We start from the raw sequence: 12,135 nt of genomic DNA, 5'->3' as shown, positions 1-12,135 counted from the left end.
TAGCTTACGTAAATATTTGCGTAGGCTAAAACGGCGGGGGGAAAAGAAATGCAAATGGCGCCCACTACGCTATTTGTGTTCCCCTTTTTTTCACCGTAATAGCTTACGTAAATATTTATGTAGGCTAAAACAGCAAAAAAAAGGGAACGCAAATGGCGGCCGCCGTAGCTGCTGCCATTTGCGTACACAGGGGTTTTTTTTCCGGAAGGCTGCCCAGCAGCCGGATGTCCAGCTGCAGGTGGCCTCGGCCAGCAGCTCCGCGGAATTTCCGCGGAGCAGAGCTGGCTGGATTAGGATTTCGGGGGGAGGTGCGGAGCACCTCCCGCCCACCGCAAATCACCCCGTCGAAATGGTAAGTGACTTTCGTACATCCCTAAAAAAAAGTAGCTGGGGAGGGACTTTGAGCAGAGAAGTGGGGGGTGGAACAGGACAGAGTGCTTAATCCTTTCCCACTCCAAATGGCCCCTTTCCTGTGCAGCTTTTCTGCTTGTGGAGTTCAGAACAGGTGTTTGCCAGGCCTTAAAACAGGGATGTGCAAGTAACAAAACCGGAACTCGTTAAGTTTCTCTGATCTCCACCTTGAAGCTTGTTCTGACTTGTATCCAGATCAAACTGCAAGATTTTTTTTTATTTCTGCATAAAAGTTTGTGCATATTTTTGTGCACATTTTTCCAAGTGTAGGCATGCGTTGTCTGCCTTTTTTGAAATGTACACATTTTCTCCCATTGATTCAAATATATCCATTTATTCATGTACATTTTTTGAAATGTATGCATTTTTGAATGCATTTTTTTGTTGCGGAAATCACATCACAAGCTCAGACATCTATGGAATCTGAGCATGGATTGCATTCGGTGCCGTGTTCAGGTCAGGGAGAAAATTGAGCAAATCTAGTCAACAATGACCTGAAACAAATTTCTCATACATTCCTGATTTAACCCTTATTTGGAAAATTCCATTGCGAGGTAACGATTTGCAGTAGAGAAAGGATGAGCAGTAAAACTGTGGAGATGAGAGGTTGATAGTTATTGCCCAATGGACAAAGCCCTTCCAATACAAACAACATCTTCACAAGAGGGATTTTACCTTCAGTATATTAAAGGATGCTCTGGAGACACTCTCCAGTCTGGCTGTCCTGCTGCAGGAAATGCCGTGGTTGGGGAGCACCTTTTGGAGGTGCCGGCCACAGGCCCTCCTGATGGTGGCGGGAGTGTGAGCAGCGCAATTCACTGCTCTTCCACCTGACCCCAAGGATTCACCCTGTCTCATTTGAGGGCCAGCCCCGCACCTGCAATGATTCCAGTAATGCTCAGCCTTCCCGGCTGATGCTATTTGCATTTTTAAGAAATGTAAAGATGCATTTTATGGCATGTATAGTTTGACATTGAATGTGTAATACATTTGCTTCTTTCATCAGATCTGTGTACAAAGTAATAGCCTCCCAAGCCAATTTCATTGCAAGACTGTTCTTTTCCCTCTCTTGGTAGGTGATGGAGCCAACGATGGTGGTATGATTCAAGATGCTGATATTGGAATTGGAATCTGTGGCCAAGAAGGCATGCAGGTAGGATGGGTTGATAGATCCATAAGTGAAAGCAGTGTTGCCTGTAGATCTGAAAGGCCCGATATTCACATAATATATTGTCAGTGGGATCAAAGGCTGAATACTTTGGAACTTGCATAACCTGTATCAATAAGACTTCATCTACTGGAAAGACAAATACCATGATATTATACAACTGTAGAATTATAAGGGTCTTGAGAACCGTTTCCTCATACTACATTCTATCAGATTCTACCATAGCCTTATGTTCCTAAGAAATAAACTCTGTGTTTGGAGAAGGTGCCTGGAAATCAGAGGGTCCACAACCATGAGTATCTTCATGGGATGTCTTCACTAAAGCAGGCTTGGATCTAAGACTCTTAAAGAGGATTTCCCAGGGTTGCTTTAGTGCTCACAACAGCCATCTACTCATGTGAGCTACTTTTCCTAATTTGTGAGGCACCAAAATGGCTCTTGGCATTAAATCAGAAGGACATAGGTGGATGAACTGGTAATGAATAGATCACTAAATAGTAGATAACTAATAAATGATAATTAACAAATAATTTAAGGAAAAGAGGAGAGCTTGGGGCAGAGCTAGGACGGACAACTGGTTTGAGAAGAAGGTTGAGGGGTAGAGGGCAGGTTAAAAAGGAGGGTTTGGCTTGAAGCCTATGTGGAGCTTCATTTTGCAACTGATGATGGGGAGACATGATCAAGCCATATAGAATTATGCATGATAGATAGGAAGAAAGTGGATAGGGAGAAGCTTTTCTCCCTCTCATAATACTAGACTACATAATCATCCCAGGAAGCTGAATGGGTGGGGAGATTCAGTATAGAAAGGAAGTACATAGAGCATATAGTCCAACTATTGGATTTGCTACTGCAAGACGTAGTGATAGCCACCAATGTGGATAGCTAGGGGTGGCATGGGTGCCCGATTCAGTCCAAGAATCCAGCGGAACTGCCCCTGCCCGCACCACCAAGCCCCATTCGCCAAGCCCCTGTGCCTGCTTGCCCCCTGCCTGCTTGCCCCCTGCCCGCACTCATCCCAGTGGCCTCGTCGAGCTTTGCTATCGCCATTTTTTCAGAAATAAAATGGCGATCGCAAAAATGTGCATATTTGCACACACACAACTGTGAGCCTTCACAAAAAAGCGCATTTTGCACATGAGAATATGCACTTTCACAGAAATGCGCATTTTCACATGTGCGCAAATATGCGCATTTTTGTGATCACTATTTTATTTTTCAAGAAAATGGTGACCACAGAGCTCGACAAGTCCGCTGGAGTGAGTGCAGGCTGCTCGCTGAGCATGGAGGGGCTCGAGCTCAAGTCCAGGGACCAGCAAGCGGGGGCAGGGGCTGGGTGGGCATCTGGAGAACCCAACAGGGGTGAGTTCACACATCCCTATGGATAGCTTTAAAAGACTGAGATATATTACCCCCAGTATTGGGTAGTATGCCTCTGTATATCAGTTGCTGGGAACATGAGCAGGAGGGTGCTACTGTGCTCTTCTCCTACATGTGGACTTTCCATAAGCATCTGGTTGGCACTGTATGAACTAGATGGACTAGATGAACCCTTGGTTTGATCCAACATGGCTCTTCTTGAGTTTTTATGTTCTCATGTGCAGTTGGCTTCAGTTGCGGGAGGGGGGTGGAAGGTGGCGAACAGGTGGTAGGCAATTCATTAGTCAATGGAAGTTGATAAAAGCCATCATTCTCTACCTGTCTTCTTGATTGCTCTATTTTACTTTCTTTGTGTTTGTTTTCAGGCCATGCTGGCAAGCGATTTTGCCCTTTCTCAGTTCAAACAACTCAGCAAGCTGCTGTTTGTTCATGGTCACTGGTGTTACACCTGACTGGCCAACATTATCCTTTACTTTTTCTACAAGAATTTGGTATGTCACTCCCCAGGGATGCCATAATGCTTTTGAGAGTGTGCAAGAACAGTGCCTTAATACCTAGAAACATGGGGAGGATACAGAGTCTGTATGCAGAATCTGGCAGCAGAAATTGAGTCTGCCCATCTGTCTTGGGTTAAGGATCAGTGTTCCCGAGGCATTTACAGTCGAATATGGTCTGTGCCAAAAAGCTGTCTCTCAGCATTGATGAGAAATTGTGACAGGTTGGCTCTATTATTGAAACTTGCAAATTATCAAAGGGATCTCTTAATGGAGTGTGGAAGTGCTGGGAAGTCCCCAGGCAGACACACTGCCTGGGGAAGTGTGTCTGAAACAGACTGGCCTTGCCAGCTGTGATGATGAACTTGAACTACTGGGTTTTCTACTAAGCAGTAAGCACTCGGGAGAAGCTTCGGTATGTTACAAACCTGGAATGGAGATGACCACTACCCATGTATTAATTCCTCAAAAACACCTGTTTCAAAGCTCTAACTGCAGGGAGAGCTGATTGTCTGTAACCTCTGCCAATGGAAATAAAGTGAGCCTTACTGCATTCTGGTAACCCCAGGTCTCCAGCATGGTGCCAGTTGGCAACCATTGTGCCTGTGGACACCCCTCTTAGTGCCCTCCAGGCTCCATGTCCCTCCTGACTTTCCTTTTATTTCGTAAGATTGTTTAATTAATTATTATTTTTTACCAGGAATGCTGGCATGCTGCAAAGCAAAGTGCTGCCTCCACCACTATTGTTTGGGTTGAAAAGAGAGGGTTTTTTGATTTTGGAGCTCACAACCCACTTCTGCCTTGTACTTAGGTTCTTGAGCAAGTTACTTTTCTTTTTGTCTCACCATTTTCCCTCTGGGAAATGAGTGTTTTGTGACCAGCCATGCCCATTGTGGCAGCCATTTCATGAATGGGCAAGCCCATGTGGCAGCCATTTTGTGAGGGCACCCATGACACTCTCTCAAAGTGTCATATGTGCCCACTGCCCCAAAAAAGGTTGAAGACCCCTGAATTTGAAATTTCAGGAGAGGAGGGGTAGTGTAAGACTCAGCTTCCATATGGCTGAGGCCACAGCAGTTTGAGCTACCATGTGTCATGTTTTTAATCAGCTACTACAAGGTGAGCTCTTGTCTCTTTCTAACCTTGCACTATTATTAAATTTCATCATCATCATCATTATAATATCTAGCCTTTTTCTCAATACTGGGACTCAAGGCAGCTTTACAACATTAAAAACTTGTACAGTTAAAACATATAAATAAACATATACAACAGTTAAAATATGATTAACTCATCAATCATATTAAAATTGTATAAAATATCAGTATCATGGCATCTCGAAGGAATCTTAGGAGTTTGGTGCTGAGAAATATTAGAAATCTCTACTGCTCAGAACTATTTCCAGGGCTTTGGGGGTGTGGGCTTGACGCATTAACATGCTACATTCCTGTAGGCTACTGTAAGGATTATTTGACTTCACACACACACACACACACACACACACCACCACCACCACCAACAACAACAACAACAACACTGGCTCCCATTTATGGATTCTCACTTGTAATCCCTGTGTCTCATCATAACAGGCACATGTAAGCCTCCTGTTCTGGTTCCAGTTCTTCTGTGGATTTTCAGGAACCCCCATGACTGATTACTGGGCTTTGATTTTCTACAACCTTCTCTTCACATCAGCACCACCCATAATTTATGGCATTTTAGATCAAGATGTCTCAGCAGAAACGCTTTTACGGAGGCCAGAACTTTACAAAGTTGGACAAAGAAATGAGGTATTTCTTAGCTTGGCACAAGTGCTTGAAAGCTGAAGTGACTCCTATGTTCTTGGTTACATGTTCCTTGCCAGTTGAACCTGAATGCTGATGGGGATGTATAGATAAAAGGCATCATCCTTCACTAGTTGCCAGCGAACAGATGTAAGTGGCCTTAGAAGGGTAGCATAGATTATATACGAGACAGTCATTTGGTGGATCATTCGATGTTATCACCAGGTACCACACTGACTGCTATTGTTATTTGTGTTTCTGTACCGTGTTCAGGGAAGCTTCAGAAAACTGTGGCCCTCATTCTATACTGTGTGCTAGAGAGACATGCTGTAAAAGTCAGCCTGAATATCTCTAGGAGGGCCTCTGGACTAAGTAAATAAGAGTGCTGAGAAGGGAAATCTGAAGTGAAATGATTTGTCTGAAGTGGCACAGCAGATCAGCTTTAGAGGTGGGAATGGGTCTTCTTGTGCAACATAGATCACAGAATCTCTGACCACTGCCAACATACTCTCCCTAAGTGGATCTCACAGGATGTTCTGGGCACATCCACCCACAACTCTTGATTATGAGCATCACAGTTAGCTTGGTTCCTTGAAAATGAGGATGTCTCTTACTGATTCTGGTTTTGCAGCTTACATGTTGCATTTCAATACCACCAAATCTTGGTTAGATAACAAGGTTTGCATTCTCCCATTTCAGCCTCTCACAATGTGACTTGGCATGCAGCAGATCAGCTCACTCAGACTCCCACTGAGGACGGAGATACAGGTCTTGGACAGTGATGCTGTCCATGCCTGCCAAGTGTTGGAAAGGTCACTAGGGGGAGATGCAGGCATCTGAGCATGCAGATAATTGAAAATTACTAGAATCTGTAATGCCCAAAGCTAAGATGTATTTCTCCTGTGTTTCTTTTCAGCTGTATGTGAGATCAGCCTTTGCATGGAACTTAGCAGATGCTCTTTATCAAAGTTTGGTTTGCTTTTTTATCCCTTACTTCATAAGTATTAGGACTCCCCTCCTCCCTGCTGTTCTTTTACCTTTAAAAAAAAACAAGGTGAAGCCAGTTTTCCCTGTTTATTTGTATAAGGTTTAAACTCCCTCCATATTCACAAGAATAATCATTAAAATTTTGTATGTGAAAAACCAACTAGTAGTCTTACAGTGCCATGCGTTATTACTGCAGCCTGCTTTATGGACTTGGTTGGGAATATAGGCACAGAATACATAAATAATTCTTTAAATAATTGTTCCTTTGCAGACCTTCCGTAACTCTGACATTGACATCTACTCCTTTGGGAGTGCAATGAACACTGCCATGTTCTTTATAATTATATTACATCTCATGACTGAAAGTAAATCTTTGGTGAGTAAATTATTTATTCTCCTAAGCTCTTAAACAGGGCTGAGTCAGCATTTATGACCTCATGGGCCATGTTCACACAGAATAGTAAGCCAGGATTCCCCAGCATCCTGGCGTACCGTGAACAAGCTGTGTGCCTGTTCCCTCCTGCTTGGCTCCTCCCACAAGCAGCTGAACCAGAGGTGCAGAACCTCAGACCTGAGTTCCTAGTCTGGCTTGCCTGGGGTCTCAATCCGGCCCTCCGTTGTTCCCCAGATGGCCACGTCCCTTCTGCACAACCACCCATTGTTTGGAAGTTTCCCAGCTTTTGTGCCATATTTTCCTCATTCTAAAAATGCCCCAATCTGAAATGCCTCTTCAAAGCCTTAGTTACTGGCAGGAAGATTTTAAACCTAAAATATGCTGGCATTTTGGCCCTTCCCAGTTTGTCCCTCCCACAACTGGTATGTGGGCCAGGAGAGTTTCTCCAGAATGAAATTTGGCCCTTGGGCTGAAACAGGTTCTGCGCCCCTGAGCGAAACAAACCTGAAATTATTCCTGACTTGCCAAATCAAGGATGCTATTCTGTTAAAAGCCATTTTATTCCTGGTGTTCAAATATTTGCTTGTTTGAGAGCAGCAGTCTTGGATCCCTGCTTCAGATGACTTCCATTAGCCAAACAGGAGCTTAAGCCTGGATTCCATTTGAATGGGGCCATTGTCCCATGGTAGATATGAAATGTATCCTCATGTAGTGAGTGATGGTGTTTACAGCACCAGAGCAAAAAGTCTTCAGTAACCGATACAATCAATAACAGTTCTATATATGTGAGAGCACTACATTTCCCATGTGAAATGGACATAATAAAATCACTTTACGGTAATTTCATCTTGTCCAAAACTCTGAGACTCTGGTCTAAGGGACCTATTTTTATCAAAAATGTGTTCCTCCCTTAACATCAGTAACTGATATATTAGCAAGCATTGTCCCTCCACCCCCCACTCCACGTTCCTAGGATCCATACTTCAACACATTTCTTTGTGGATGGATACCTACCTATGAGTCAGTGGATTGTATCCAATGTTAGACCTACATAGAACAGGCCCACTGAAATGAATGGGACTTGTTGGACTAATATTGAATACAAGCCACTGGATACAACCCAGTATGTTTAGGATGATGAAGGTTGCGAACGATACATCAGGGTTATTCTGGGCCTGTGGTGGAAGAGGAGAAAGAGGCTGACTGTCACTTCAGCCTTTGGATGGGGTAAGAAGAGAGAATCCTCCTTGCAAAGCCTTCAGGCCCCTCAGTCTAAAGGTGCTCCTGGGTTGGAGTGGCAGCAAGGGTGTTGGCACTTCCTGTGCCTCCATTTAAGCAGGTCCATCCAGAACCCCACAGGACAGCCAGTGGCAGCAGTGAAGCACCTCCCTTGCAATCGGGGGAAAGCACCCTGCAAAGGCTTTCTGTGCCTCCCAGGCCTCAGACCTTTCCTTCTGCTGCCAAAACTCCTCAGGCCAGCCTGCAGCAGCTGCAAAGCACCTTCTCTGCATTCAGGCTGTCCGTTAGCTGATGCAAACGAGCAGCAGGTCTTCTCTTCTGGGATCAGCCTCGCTGCATGACAGATGGGAAACAACAAAAGGCTGTAAAGATGCTTTCCTCACCTTTCCCCCGTGGTTCTTAACATTGGAAGAGGCACAATGAATCCGAAGCAAACCAAACTCCTCCATGGAGATCAAGCTCAGCCAAAGTTCCTGAAACTAGTCAAATCCCAACTGTCGAAGAATGTCAAGGGAACGTTACCTAGTTTGAACAAAGGAGCAAGTCACTCCTAATCACGGTCTCTGTACAAAAAGCCTTGCAAAAAGGAAAAAAGGATATTAACACAAGAGCCACTCCCAAACATAAGCACTGCAAAAGGAGCCATTGTTCATTATCTAGTGGCTCCTCCAGGCAAAGCTTCCTTTATCTTTGGCTACACCTCCTCCCACCTTGGGTATAACCCAGAAGGGAAACAGGCTGATTCATCCCCTACAGATGGTGATCCCAATGGAATGTTTTTTCACCTTCCACCATTGTGGGTACTAGAATACTAGAATCTTCGACGTCTCAAAGCAAAATGCCTGGCAGGAATAGGCCCAAACTCAGTGGCAGGCTTGTTGAGCAGAACAGCCATCAGGGCACTGAAATGGATTCTGCCTAGGCAGACATTCCAGAAGGCCACCAGACACTACAGGATTATACTGGTGAACCTGTTTGCAAGACCAGATAACACCCAGTTCCAACTATTCGTGACATGAACAAAGACTGCAGGCACCATTGAATCAAACAGACTGGTGGAAGATTAGCCAAGAAGTGTAACGTGTTGATCTCTGCCACACTGCCTCATGCCTAGAGGACCATGCAAAAGAAAAGAGAAGAGGACTGAGGTCCGCTTGATGATGCCCCACCATGGAGGCCATGGTTCCTGGAGTTTTCGGCCATGTCATTTCACCACCATTGGATCCTATCAAGGTCTCCTATCAGACCTGCTGACCCAGTGCAACATCCAAACACAGACATATTCCATCAGATGGAGACCAGATGGGAGTGCTTTAAAAAGTTTGGATACTCAGACATGGTGTTGTCAACCTTGTTGGCTTTTAGGCACAAACTCACTAGCAAAGCTTATGGAAACACATGGGAAGCTTTTCTGTCCTGGTGTTCTTGGAAGTGCCAAGCCCCAGATAAATGGTGTGGGACTTTCTGCAGGAGGGCCTAAATAAGGGTATCAGTACTAGCTAGTACTCAGTACTAGCACACCGAAGAGGCTGGCTGCAGCTCTTGACAGCATCTCATTTGCATGTTCAGCACTTGCTCCAAGGAGTTGCTCTTCTCAGTCCACCTCCTAGTCACCATCCCCCTGCCCCCTAGAATACAAATGGGGTTAAGGCATTTATTCATGCACCATCAAGCTAAGCCATCCCAGAAATCTTCCCCCACTTTTGCGGGACATCCCTCCCGTCCTTGGAAATAAGAGGATTTTCAGCTCTTTTTAAGAGAGTGGGAGGAATTTCTCTAGTGTTTTTGCAGGGAGTGGTGGCTTACCGTTGTTTTTTTAGATGGGGTGGTGGTGTGGGGGTATTTGTTTTTGTTTTTTAAAGAAAAGAAAACTCTCTCTTCAATAGCACTCCTTGGGTGAGGAGCTGTTTACACCAGCTTGCTTTCCCTAAGGTTGCAAGACTCCATTATTCTGGCCTACAGGACCATGGGAAAGGGTCCACCCCAGGGTGTCATCGCACATTTACTGAGGGGAGTGACAGCTTCCACAGTGTTCAGGGAGGGAGTGCTCTGCACAAGATGAGATCTGTTGGGCAGCAAGATGGGCGTCGTGCACATGTTCACTAAGCGACGTAAGGTGGATGTTTTTGCCATAGCCGATGTGGCATTTGGTAGATGGGTGTTTCAAAGGATTCTGGTGTGAGGGACTTGCGCTACTACCAGTTGCCCACCCTCTGTCTGATTGCCGCTCTTCTCTCTCTCAGGATATGGGCTGCCCTTCTGCCTCTCCCAGGGGAAACAGTGGTTCTTACTTACTATAAGGTCCTGTCCCTGAAGAAGGCAGGGGGGCAGTCCCCTGCTGCGTTTGGGCATATTTTGCCCTCCTAGGCAATAGGCACATGTGATGTGAGGGAGGCAGTTGGGGCCTCCTGTGGGCTCAGTCCTTTATTTCTTCCTGTGTGTCTTCTACTGCTGCTTATAAGTGCCCTGTTGGCATTTGACAGCCTTAAACGTGCTTGTTTGAGAGCCCTTGTGCTTTTCCTGTCCAGGCTGGGGAAGGTTGGGGGCCTCCCCTGAGGAGGGCTCAGTCAGCAGAGGGCCCTGCCCTGCCCTGCCCTGCCCTGCCCTGCCCTGCCCTGCCCTGCCCTGCCCTGCCCTGCCCGCTGAATACTCCAAAGGATGTGAACTGCCTTCCTCAAGAAGGGGAATTCATGGTAGGGAAAATGCCTGTCTTCTTTGTTCATCAGCTCTCATCACTCAGATCCAAGAGGAGAAATGATACAGGAATAAACAGAAGCAGCTAAAAGGGTTGGCGGCAGTACCTAGGACAAGTTCCTTTTGGGGGAGTGAACAGTAGTTGGACCCTCTGCCTTCCACAGTGTAGACTAGCCTCCCCCAACCTGGTGCCCTCTGGATGTGTTGGACTGCAGCTCCCATCTTTCCCAGCCAGCATGGTCATTGTTCTCTGACAGCTGGGAATAATGGGAGTTCTAGTCCAACACATCTGAAGGGTACTGGGTTGGTGCATGCTGATGGAGACATTCCTAGTTCCATAAACGGCATGCAGCAGAAATTCTAACATGCACAAACTACCCTGTTTTTCCAAGCTCCATCCTTCTGAAAGGCTCCTGTCTCACTCCTAAGCCCCATCAAACATCACTTGGATTTAGTGTCGAAGTGCGGCTTCCCTCGTTGTGTTTCTCATGTTATTCTCAGTTGTCCCTCACTTGAGGAAGGATTTAGATGACTGGGCGACACAAGATAGCTCCATGTATTGCACCTTTACTGCATCAGGAGGGATTTTCCCTTCCAGCCTTTGTTCACGTGATTTAGCCAAGACGTCCGAAGCTACTTGCAAAGGCAAAGGGGGAGTAACACTCAGCTTCAGTATGGGAGGAGGTCAGAGACAATGATTCCCCAGCTTCCAGTGCACATGAGATTTTAAGCAACTGCCAGGCAGCACTTATCCCTTAAGAGGGTTGAGAAGATGGAGGCAGTACTCGTTGGGAATGGGGGCGGGGGGGGCGCCTGCCTGCCTGAGTCCATAACTCAGCCTTACAGTTCTTCAGAAATGAGAGCGGATTCAGTCTCATTGTTTTATTCTTCTGTTGTTGTTTTACTTTATTTCAGAACTGGATACACACGTCTGTTATAGCTGCTAGCGTCGTACTGTTCTTCAGCATTAATGGGATTTTTGGAGCTACCTGTGTCCTCTGCAATCCACCAGCCAATCCATACTGGATCATGCAGAGACAGCTGTCCAATCCAATGTTTTATCTGGTTTGCATCATCACAACCGTCGTGGCTCTCCTTCCGAGGTATTTTACTTCTTTAGAACCAAGCATATCAGGGTAGATAGAAATTCATTTTTGTGTGACCCACAGTGCTATGGCCCAAGCGCCATTGCATACAAGACGAAACCACAAACCTGGGTTTCTCACTGCATGTAGACTCAACAGGGAACTGCAGCCACAGGTAATTCTGGCCCTCTGCTCAATGTGCCTATACAATGTCTTTTCAAAGGCCTGCTTGTTACATCCACATTTTGCATTCTTGGATGTTCACCTAAAAAAAGACTTCAACAGTATTCAAGATCTTTTGACTCAGAAACACTGTAAGAAAGAGGTATCCCAGTCAAAGTCAAACAAGGAGACTTCATTCTTCATGTTAGGTCCAGCTCTGATTGAGGTGCTTAATCTTTGGCCTATATCACTTCAGGCTGCAGGTGGGGACTCGCGCGACTGAAGGCTCTTACGCACCAAGAAAAATCCTCCATACAGAAAGCTGCGTGCCAGGAAG

The 12,135-nt window shown here is 45.7% G+C and overlaps 1 protein-coding gene across 1 annotated transcript in view; it reads left to right on the top strand.

The window, feature by feature from the left end:
* LOC146344179 (phospholipid-transporting ATPase VD-like) overlaps window positions 1–12,135 on the top strand; it is a 74,234-nt gene that overhangs the window by 45,899 nt on the left and 16,200 nt on the right. The window contains 6 exon segments of the mRNA XM_084859778.1: window positions 1,488–1,564; window positions 3,325–3,450; window positions 5,043–5,243; window positions 6,154–6,234; window positions 6,496–6,600; window positions 11,467–11,654. Of these exon segments, the coding sequence (XP_084715904.1) occupies window positions 1,488–1,564; window positions 3,325–3,450; window positions 5,043–5,243; window positions 6,154–6,234; window positions 6,496–6,600; window positions 11,467–11,654 (778 nt within the window).

Source organism: Heloderma suspectum, chromosome 5 (genome assembly GCF_057233095.1).
Source record: "Heloderma suspectum isolate Gila_16-S chromosome 5, 16-S_ref, whole genome shotgun sequence".
Lineage (NCBI taxonomy): Eukaryota > Metazoa > Chordata > Lepidosauria > Squamata > Helodermatidae > Heloderma > Heloderma suspectum.
The sequence above is the reverse complement of the archived record's forward strand: the minus strand, read 5'-3'. Positions and strand labels throughout refer to the sequence as shown.